Below are 12,306 nucleotides of genomic sequence, written 5' to 3' on the forward strand. Positions count from 1 at the left end.
TGTCGTGTCAAATATTGACACCCCTAGTAATATGGATGTAAATATCACTTTGGCTTTATATAATGTGTATTTTTTTTTTAGGTATCTCATACCATGTATCAAATATTTTTTTAGATATTATTTGTATATCTTTCTTACTGTTTTATGAAGCAGTTTTTTAGTGCAAAAGCTTTTTCGTAAAAAACTTTAAATTCAAAAATTATTTTTACAAAGAAATTGTTTCATAAATCAGTAAGAAAGATGTCCCAAACAAAAATTCAATATGATAGAGATGACATAGAAGCTTACGCTCATAGAAAATGCTGATCTCACATAATTAAAATAAGTTTTGGCCGCCCATATTAACTAAATCATGGAAAATATCTTAGTCCTTATTGCAACCTTTCTTTAAATTTTTAGATTGATCAATATTCCTTACCTAAAACTCCAAAATAACTAGATGAAAATGCATCATAGATCAAGCTTCTAAGCATCTTTTAGAGCCAATTAATGCTTAAGCAATAGTTAAGATCAGTATGACATAGAGAATATGATAATATTTTATTTCATTAAATTATATAAAAAAATTTATTATGATATTCTTAAAGCTCTGTGAATTTTCGGAGGCCACATAGATTTTATTAAATATGATGATTTTGCTAATTGCCGTTATCTGAAATTGTAAGCAGAAAAAATTAAATATTCGCAATTGGCAGAACTAAATATTATAATTTTTTTTATTTTTTATTTTTTGGGACATTTAGGCCATTTAAGGCAAACACACACACACAACGCATACACAAAGACTCGAACCCAAGACCTCTTAGTTGGAAGCATAAGCTCTCAACCAACAGTCCAAGATGAGCTGTGTAATATTATAATTTTCAAAGGGAAAATTTGTTTCCTCAGCGTTTGACCTTTGAACCTTTTCGCAAAAAACAAATAAGAAAGATGCAGAATGCGTTTTTTATCATCTGTAATAATTAAATTAAAATCTTTTCGAAAAGGTTAAAATAGTCAAATCACAACTTGCAGTGATTATAATATATATTCAAATTTTTACGTAACATCAATTTTTTTCTTTGGTGTTATTTTATAAAGGAGCAGATTAAGACTCAGAATTAGCTAAAAAGTATGTTAAATACAAAATTAAAAAAAAAAGATTAATTGCGTTAAATTAAATAGTGCATTCAAAATGCGACAAATAATAATAGCTCATTCTGAATGAGCTATTATTATTTGCGCATTTAACTCAAATTTGAAGAGAGAAATAGAGCTAAAAAGAGAGAACTCAATCTTTCAAATTTTTTGATGTATTCATTAAAGCAGGAGAGAGAAATGAGGAGAGAGATGGGGAGAGAAGACAAATGGGAAGGGAGAAAAAAATGATGGAGAGACGGATGGGGGGAGATTTAAATCTTTTTTTATATCCAAAATAAATTTTAACTTATATTTATAATTAATATTATATAATATAATATAAAATAATCTTTAAAAATATTAAATAGAAGAAGTAAAAATATATATATAATTAAAAATTCTCTCTCCCCATTTGTATTCTGTCATTATCTCTTTCTCTCAATCATTTCTCTCTCCTACTTTAATGAATACGTCAAATGATTTGACACATTCAGCTCTAGCTCTCTCTTTAGTTCTCTTTCTCTCTCTAAATTTGAGTTGAATGCGTCACTAATAAATTAATAATAGCGCATTCAGAATGAGCTATTTTATTTGGCGCATTCTGAATGTTCTCCTTTATTTGACGCATTTGTTCCCTTTTAAATTTTATATTAAACATCCTCCTTTAGCTAATTCTGAAACTTAATTTGCTCCTTTATAAAATAACGCTTTTTTCTTTCTTAGACATTATGAAACAAGATGGATGCAATACATAACTACTATTTTCAAGAATTTGTTGGTGTGGTTTGGTCTTGATTCTAATATCAACCAAATTTTGTAGTGCCTGTAAGATTTTATTTGAGATAACTTTCTTACTGCGTAACTTTTCAGCTTCCTCAATTTTACCAAATTAATATTTTTATCGACAAAATTGTGATTATTTGGACGCAAATGACGATGACCCAAATAAGATAATTTTTTTCCCTTTGTATATATTCAGGCAAGTTCTCCTTTGGAGCTCCACCCAGATAATGTCATATGGCGAAAAATCATTAATAGCCCACATTAATGCGACACAAATGTTGAAGGTTTGACCAATTATAATATCGTAGCTTTGAAGTCTATATCATAATTCATAATATTCATGAATCAGGTTTTAAAAATATTTTCCTTTTTTTTTTTCCACTTAGATTTGTCCCATATTTATGTTGTATTTAGAAGTGGGCTAGCTGTTAAATGATATTCATTTGGCTATTAATTTTTTGGGACAATTTTTTGTTATTTTTTAAAATAACTTTTTAGTAAAAAAGTTTTTTTAATTAGAAATTTTTGTGCTAAAAAATAGTTTTATAAATTAGTAAAAAAATTATCCCAAACGAAACCTAAGATTGCAAATGAAAGTTCATTGATTGATTACGCCCCTTCAATAATCTATTTTTATTAATAAGGTTTTGTTTTAGATATTTTTCTTATTATTTTTTAAAATAGATTTTTAATACAATTTTTTTTATTTAAAAGTTATTTTAAAAGCAGTAAGAAAGCTAAATAGTTATTTAACTTCTAGATCTGCAATAGTGTGATAACTGCAATTTTTTAAAATGAATAAAAGTAAGTTCATAATATCTATAACAATTCTAAAAAAAATTATTTCACAATTGTCTTGTGGTTGCTTTAACCAAAATGGTTCCAGTTTGTTTGGGATAACTTTTGACTTATTTTTTCACCACTTTCAAAGAAATTTTATATTAAAAAATTGCTTTAAAAAATAATAAGAAAATTATTTCAAATGAATTGGACAATTTTCTCATTGCTTTCTCAAATAGCTTTTTAGTATAAGTTTTTTTTAATTAGAAATTTTTGTGCTAAAAAGTAATTTTATAAATTAGCAAAAAAATTATCCCAAACGAAACCTAAGATTGCAAATGAAAGTTCATTGATTGATTAGGCCCCTTCAATAATCTATTTTTATTAATAAGGTTTTGCTTGAGATATTTTTCTTATTATTTTTTAAAATAGTATTTTAGTACAAAAAAAATGTATTGAAAAGTTGTTTTAAAAGCAGTAAGAAAGCTGTCACTAACAAAACTTTAAGTGAATAGTTTTAGAAAAAAAAAAACATGCAAAATAGTTTTTAAATCAATCAATAATTGTTCTATTTGGATTTTTTTTTTAATTAAAATTAAAATTTCAGTAATGGTTCATCTAAACATAACTTTCAACATGCGATAAAAATATCTTTTATTTTTAGCCTATTGGATTTTATAAAATACGTTGCTTTTGCCATTGTCTCAAATTGTAAGAAAAAAAAATTAAGATTTCGTAATTGGAGAAATTAAATATTCAAATATTCAAAGGGCTAATTTGCATGCTCAGCGTTTGACGTTTTTTTAAATTATTCTCAATTTTTTTGCAGTTTAAAAGCAATATGATGTTAGAATAATCTTTCCCCAATAAACCAAAAAGAAAGATGCAGATTGCGTTTTGCCACTTTATTACAACTTTAAAAAATCTTTTTGGAAAGATTAAATTAATCAAATGACCACTTGCCATTATTAAAATAGATTTTGGCATTGTAAATCACTAAGAAATTGTTTGGGACAGTTTTTTTTATTTATTAAAACAGTATTTTAGTAAAAAAAAATAATTTGAACTTCAAATTTTTTACTAAAACATAATTTAAAAAATAGTAAGAAAGATATCTAAAACTAAAACCTGAATCTTCTTTTGCTGAGAGAGAGAGAGAGAGAGAGAGAGAGAGAGAAGGGTCTTTTGTCTTTGTGACATTGAAATGCAAAATCAAAATCATAAATTTCTTTAAAATCAATGCTATTTTTTGATGCAACCCACGCATCGGCATCAGCAACTGGACCTCCGACAGAGACCTGAAACCAATGGAAAAGCAAAGAAAAACAAGAGAACAGGGAAAACTCTTCCCATAACAATAGGATAAAAAGCTACTTTCTTCCTTACACCTAGCGTATATGTATTCCTATCCTAGCCATGGTATATTTTATACTTACTATTAATATAATAACCAGCAAAAATTGGTATAACTTCCTACTAACAAAAAATAGTACTGTGAGAGTGGAGACAGAGTGCATAACTAAATACTGAGCAGAAACGAAATATGGGCGTGGGCCTCAGTATGCGCTACATCAGTCTTCGCCTGCAGAAGAAGAGCTCGACTCCGACGAGCTGATTGTAATATTTGGAGCGTCATCGTGAGAGTGGTAAGGCCAAATGTCTGAAACGTTGAAAGTCAGGGATGTCTGAGTGTCGGCAGGTAATTCCACAGTATAGGCGTTGTCATTTATTTTTGCAATGATCAGCAAAGGACCAATCTTTCGGCGATGCAGTTTGGAATAATTAGTGCCCGGGGGAAAGCGTTCACGACGCATGTGAACCATCACTAGATCTTCTACATTGAATAATTTTTGTCGTCGGTGAACGTCTGCAGCAGCTTTATATGATTGGTTAGACTTTATGAGTTGCTTACGAACCTCTTCTAACATTTGAGAATAGTTTCTGGTGAAGTTGGAAGCAGGTTCGGACTGGTATTTGGGGAGAACTGCAACATCCAATGCTAGATTAGTATAAACTATGTTGAAAGGAGACTTACCAGTCGAGTGATTGATCATAGAGTTGTAAGCCAACTCAGCGGAGCTTAACATCTCTTCCCACTGCCTTAGGTGATTTGGACTAGACACCGTTGCATGATTCACAAAGTACGATTTACAACTTCTGTTTGCCCATCGGATTGCGGATGATAAGTGGAACTTAGGCACAATTTGGTACCCAGCCTTTTCCATAATTTACGTCAAAAGTGGCTTATAAATTTGCCGTCCCTGTCCGAGGTGAGGCTCTGGGGTACTCCATGAAGCCGAACGATTTGATGAAAGAATAGGTGTGCAATGTGTAGTGCATTGGATGTTTTATTGCATGTTATAAAATGAACCATTTTCGAGAAGCAGTCAACGACGACCATGATCGAGTCGTTGCCTCGTTGAGTGCAAGGTAACCCAAGCACAAAGTCCAAGCTGAGATCTTCCCAAATTGAATCGGGTACTGGTAATGGCAATTACAGTCCTGTATTTTGAGAACCACCTTTATAACTTTGACAAACAAAGCAACGATTAACCAAATGATATATGTCTCATCGGAGGCGAGGCCAATAGAAACGAGACTGTACAAAGGCCAAAGATTTGTCTCGACCGACATGGGTTTCAATTCCACCCGAATGTGCTTCACGAACAATATGATTTCGCCAGGAAGATGCCAGGCCGATGCATAACAAATTATTTCGAAATAGATAGCCAAGCCGAATGTTAAACCCAGCAACAGTTCCTTGCGGTTGACATTGCTTCCAAATGTTTGTAAAATCAGGGTCAGTGGCATATAATTCTTTAATACAAGTCAAACCTGAAAAATCAGTTTGTAACTGGGTTATGAGAAGCAGCTTCCGACTGAGAGCATCAGCCACTTTGTTGCTTTTGCCAGACTGATGTTTCAGAGTAAAAGAAAATTTCTGAAGAAATGTAACCCAGCGTACATGCATACGATTTACATGTTTTTGACTATTGATAAATTGAAGTACTTTGTTATCTCTACAGATGATGAACTCTTGATGAAGTAAATAAGGTTCCCATTGTTTCAAAGAACGAATCACCGAGTATAATTCTTGTTCATAGGCCGACCATTTCTAGCGCGACGGGCAGAGATTCTCACTGAAGTATGCTACCGGCCTTCCTTCCTATGATAGCTCTGATCCAATGCCATGAGAGGAAGCATCTGTTTCTACAGTGAACAATTTATCAAAGTTCAGAATGGCCAAGATGGGGGCGGATGTCAAGGCCATTTTGATAGCATTGAAATTGTTTTGCTGACATTTGCTCCAATGGAAAGTTTTCAACTTTAAGCATTCAATAATGAGACTCATGATCATACTAAATCCCTTAATGAATTTGCAATAAAAATTCGCTAAGCCATGAAAATTGTGGATTTTGAAGAAAGATTTCGGGACGGACCAATTGAGGATGGCTATTACCTTATCTGGATTCATTTGAAGGCCTTTCGCGGACACCACAAAGCCAAGGAACTGGACCTGAGGGGCTGCAAACTGACACTTGGTGAAGTTTAGAAACAATTAATGTTTCTACAAGATTTCAAAGAGTTGTTTAAGATGATATCGGTGATGCAGCAAAGTACTGTCACTGTAAACCAAAATATCGTCAAAGTATGAAATACAGAATTTTCCCAAAAGTGGCTTCAAAATGTCTTGCATCAGTCTCATAAAAGGTGGATGGGGCATTACATAAGCCAAAGGGCATTACTCTCCACTCGTATAATTCGAAAGGCATTTTAAATGCTATTTTCCATTCATCACCTTGACGAATACGGATTTGGGGATAGCCGTCGCATAGATCAAGCTTGAAGAACACATATACCCCTACTAAATGATCTAGAAGCTCGTCAATCCTTGGGACGAGAAATGGTACTTGATAGTAATTTTGTTTATAGCTCTACTGTCCACGCATAATCGTCATTCATTGTTTTTTTTTTGGAACTAGCAGAGCAGGAACGATACATGAACTAATGCTTGCTTGTATGAGCTGTTTGTATAGTAAGTCCTCAATGATTGACTAAAAATTTGTTGCTCTTTGGGATTGTGGCGGTAGTGTGGTAGATTTGGCAAAGTGGCATTAGGAAGCAGATCAATTTGATGTTGAATGTGCTGGACTGGTGGAAAGGTGGCTAGTAGCTCGTGCAGGCATAGAGAACTGAATTCTTCCAGCAAGGTGATAATTTAATCAGGAAGGCTTCCATGCTGTACGCTAGTCTCGTTAGTAATTACCAGGGCCCGAATTGAATCAAGAACCTTCCCACTGAGTAATAATTTTGGTCCCGATACAATATGAATTACAGTAGAGGCCGGGGTGCTCTTGGCTGGTGATTTAGTATCATGGAGCCTAGGTAATAGTCGTAGGCATTTTCCCTTCCATTCTAGAGAGTAGAAGTTAGCTCGACCATCATAGATAACACTAGCATTGAATTTCCATGGGGTGCCTAAAATTAAATGGCATACATCCATGTCTAAGATGTCACATAACACATCACACAAATATTGCCGCCCAATGGAAAAGGTTATTTGGCACATTTCCGTCACTGTAATGTTGATGTCCCTCTTCACCCAACTGATTTTATACGGTTGCGAATTTCTTGTCGTTTTGAGCTGGAGGGCTGGGACTACCGATCTCAAAATGATATTATTCGTGCAGCCACTGTCTATCATGAGATCGTAAACTTTCCCATTAATGGTGCACCGTATCTTGAATATGGCATGACGTTGCAATGTATTGGCGGGTCGAGGAGCTATCAATAATTTTTCAAACGTACAGACCAACGTTTCACCATCGTCAGCCTCTACATCCTCATTTTTGAGCCCATATTCCTCATTTACCATAATTGTCACCATCTTCATTCTCCAACAACTGCAATTGTTGTCGTTGTGGACACTCGTTGGATTTGTGCCAGAGTTGAAAACAACGGAAGCACTTCATTGTGGATGGCCGGGCATAAGGATTATTTTGGGCAAGGGCTTTGAATTTTGATGGAGCCTTATTCTCAGGAGCTTGTCCTGAAGGCTTTGGCAGTGAAGTTGTTTGAGGTGGGGGCATGACATTAGGAGGAGTTTTAGCAGAAGTTGAACGTCCTCTAACCTGATCACCAAGGTGGTCTTGAAATTGACGTCTAGGATATGAAAATTTGGAAGGGCGGTTATGTTGCATCTCCCAACGTAGAGCAAAATTGATGGCCAGGGCTAGCAACTATATGGAATTCAACTGGAGCTTATCCTGGATGCTCTCCTTGAGGCCACCAACATAGCGGGTTACTAATTGGTTCATGAACTCATTCAAATTGTTTCTCGCACTGAGGCGATGAAACTCTTTCGTATAATCGCTGACGGACCGGGTGCCTTGAATGCAATGTTGAAATATCATATACAAAATCTACTCATAATCCGTCGGTAGAAATTGAGAATTCAATAAATGCTTCATTCGTGTCCAGTTACGTACCAGTCCCTTCCCTTCTCGTTGCCGCATCTGGAGCAACTATGTCCACCATGCACTAGTGCCACTTTGGAGACAACATGCGTCATACTTTACTTTCTTGGATGGCTCGATTTCCATGTAGTTGAAGAATTTTTCAACCACTTTTTCCCAATCCAAGTAGTCTTCTATATGAAGGTGCCCATCAAAATTAGGTATATCCACCTTAACTTTAAATTCAACATGGTTCCTCTGATGAGGAGGTGGGCGTCAAACTCTTCTATAAAAATCTACATTATCGTCACTGTATTCCTCATCTTCAGAGATTCCCATATTTAATCCTCCCTGCCATTGCAAATCAGCTTCAAAATTTGAGAATTCTTGTGTCGGTTGAGGAAGGCGACGCCCTAGCTGATCAAGGTCCACACCACGCCGCGCTCCTGAACTCACAGCTGGTGCTTGAACTCGACGATGATGATGGGATGCTTTCGTTGTCCAGTTGAGATTGAACTCACGCCGTACTTCGACGGAGAGGTGTTGAACATTGGTGGACAACAATTCCATTTGTCGGATGATGTTCGACTGGTTTTCTCACAGTGATTCCAAGCTTCGGTTGTCTTCTGTAACCGGTTCCTTCTCTTTTTTTTTTCATCCCGCTACTTCGGCTCTGATACCAACCTGATGCAACCCACGAATCGGCAGCAGCAATTGGACCTCCGGCAGAGACCTGAAACCAATGGAAAAGCAAAGAAAAATAAAAGAACAGGGAAACTCTTCCCAAAATAGTATTATGTATATTTTTGTAATAGAATAAAAAGCTACTTTCTTCCTTACACCTAGCATATATGTATTCCTATCACAGCCATGGTATATTCTATACTTACTATTAATATAATAACCAGCAAAAAGTGGTATAACTTCCTACTAACAAAAAATAGTACTGTGAGAGTGGAGGCAGAGTGCATAATCGAATACTGAGCATAAATGAAATATGGGTGTGGGCCTCAATATGCACTGCATCACTTTTTAGGTTCTCAAACTCAAATATTGCCTTTATAAATACCTCAGACTGTCTTGCAAATCTTGTTTAATGTGATGATGAAACAAACATACTTATTTTCAATATTAGTCATCATATTTACATCTTTTTAAGTGCGATTGAATAGCCTGATACATTTTCTAGAGGTGCCATTTTGTGGACTTGGCATGAAAGTGTTATTGAAATTACAAGTAAATATTCACTTATTGTTGACCCCTACACATTAAACCACACACAAAAGGAGCAAAATCGATGAATTAAGCAACATGTTTATCGACGCGACGCAATACTTGAAGGGTAAAATGATCTATGATTGCCAAATAGACTGGGATGTTGCAATCAGGACACTAAGTTCGCCTAAATGGGAAACCCTCACAGTCAAATCGGACAAGATCGATCCAAAAGGATAATTGACACCCAAAATTGACGGGCAATGTCACTCAAATGAAGCATCCTCGCAAAATGAACTTTGCTATTACATTGGGAATGTTGTCAATACCCAGAAATGACCATGAATTCATTCAATTAAAGTCATGCAAAGAGATCGGCATGGGTCCCGAGGCAATGACAAGCAAATCGAGAAAATTTATGTGCGACATTGCTTAAAAGACTTTCGGTCACAAAACGGTCTTCACCATTATGTTTGGAACATCGACAATACACAAAATCAACTATGATTTTGCCTAATGAAAATCACGCGAATAAATCTTCGCTTTCTTCTTGCTTCTTGCTCCCGCGAACAAACACCCATCCATTTGAGCACGCAAGCATCATATTTAGATCTTCTCCAGTAAACCAGCATCCAAGATCTCTGTCATTGAGCTGGACCTTAAACTACAGACGAACCTTATTATCACTCGCTGAACTTCAACTGCTCGTTCACTTCATATTGAGAAAAACCCAAAACCAAATTAACACTCAAATTCCTCACTTTAATTCCCCTCTCCACTCACTAGAGATAGCTATTGTCATTCCTTTGACATACACATCCACCCTACACTAAAAAATAAAATAAAATAAAAAAGAGGAAAAGGCCCACCTAGTCTATTCCCAATTACCCACTACACACACTCAAGTAAAATCCACATACTCTAGCAGCCGTTTATTCAATTTAAACTGTAATTCTCACATTTGCTCACAAAAATTAAAAAAAAAAACAAAAAGAAAAAGAAAAAGAGTAAGGCTTCCTTTTTTTTAAATATTTCATTAGCGTCGATCGTTACATTAATTAGCATAAGAAATATAATCACCATCCATAATAGCTAATGCCACCAATTATCCATGTCATTATTTTTGCTTTAATATATATATATATATATATATATATATATATGTATGTGTGTGTGTGTGTGTGTGTGTTTTTTTTTTTCAAATTGACATAGTCGTCGTCGTCGTCCTGTCATGCATGTATAATCCCTCAAATTCAAAATCCTCCAAAGCCCTCTCAGTATTTGCACTGCCCCAGGAAACCCACTATGCATGCTTTTCTTAGCATAGTGGGATGGAGCCCGATGCAGAGCTTACGCTGAAGCGGACGAGCCTTATACTTATTTTTTTAACGTGGCGGGGAAAAATATAAGTACCTATACTCGTCTCAGTTCCTATGGGGAAGGAATTATGCGTCTTCAAATATGTACCCTATAATATTTATGCACGTCTTTCTAGGCATGGTAGGATTGAGGACTACGACCACGGTGTCACCCAACACTGACCGTGGACGTCTTTCTTGAAGTGGCGTGCGGGTTATGACTCATGAAAATTTTTCTAAACAAGGGAGACGCTAGGAGGATACCGAAACATGAACTAAACTGGGGCCCTAATTTGAACCAAATGCAAAAGATTGTACTTGACATTAAACAAACAATGACGAACAAAACTTGAATTTGAACAATCATACATGATCAACCCTTAAATGAACTATTAGGAACAAGACTTGAATAATAAGCAGGGAACTGGACATATAATTAATGAATGCATGGTAATAATAAAAATCTAAATAATGAATAAAGCTATTAAAAATCTGAACCATTCAAATGAATATCAATGATCAAACAAAGGAACTCATGATGAACACACCCTTATTGTACACTAAAACGAGCGACATGCAAATAAACATAACCATATGACAATCAATATTTATGAAGAAATCAACCACGAATATAACTCATCCGATAATCAATATTGATTTGCAGATGAATGCACTTACTCAAAACCCTTTGCAAATGCACACAGTGTGGCATGCAAATGATGTCATTGCAAACAAGCACGATGATCATTCTACATACATGAACACATAAGAATGACAATGATTGAGATGTGAATGTAGTAGTCTCCTTATGTTCAATATCACCCATCTTGTTAAATATTATCCAACTTTAAAATGTAGGTGGCCGTGACCACGAATGCTGATAGACATATAAGCAAAAATGGTAACTCTCCAAACAACATGCATAAGAAAATTGATGGCGAGCATAGCTCATCTGACAGTAAATATTGCAATGCATATGAACACACTAAAACTATAGGCAAATGGTGATATTCCCTAAAAACATATAAATATAATATGCAGAAAACGTAAGGACATTTATGCAGTTAATAGTAACTCAATGTCAGATGAAATATATTAATCCTCGCAAACGAATGCAACTAATAAGCAATAGCTACATGCACCTGCGGGGTATTACAAAACATGCCATCTGCAGGTGAAGGTGACATATTTATGGTACATATGAAGCATCTGCAAGCTGTTGTAGTAAGAATACTACAACATCCTCGTGGTTAACATCAAGATATAAATAAACACACTGATTTGCATGCAAACAAAGATAGAAGAATATATTGAATGCAAATACCCACTAGTGGTGATGAAAAATTTGCCACAAACGCAATAGCTACCTACGAACATTGAATGCCAACATATAGTGGGTGTAGTAGGTTGTTGACGACATATGTGAGTAAATTAACAACAAATGCAACTCGCCTAGCAATCAGCACCAGCTTCTAAAGGAACTTGTCAATTTACCTGCAAACGATGATGGTAGATATGTTGCAGGACTACAACATATACAAGTTCCAACGAACCGCCGCAAGAGACCCATCACATACACAAAGTTCTTTAGCAAA

At 35.1% G+C, this 12,306-nt stretch overlaps 1 protein-coding gene across 1 annotated transcript; it reads right to left on the reverse strand.

Moving 5' to 3' along the window:
• Positions 1-4,253: 4,253 nt before the first annotated feature.
• LOC110110136 lies at positions 4,254-4,907 on the reverse strand. The gene has a single exon (XM_020841477.1). It carries the CDS (start codon positions 4,905-4,907, stop codon positions 4,254-4,256), a length of 654 nt encoding a protein of 217 aa, XP_020697136.1.
• Positions 4,908-12,306: the final 7,399 nt, after the last annotated feature.

Source organism: Dendrobium catenatum, unplaced genomic scaffold (genome assembly GCF_001605985.2).
Source record: "Dendrobium catenatum unplaced genomic scaffold, ASM160598v2 fragScaff_scaffold_1021, whole genome shotgun sequence".
NCBI lineage: Eukaryota > Viridiplantae > Streptophyta > Magnoliopsida > Asparagales > Orchidaceae > Dendrobium > Dendrobium catenatum.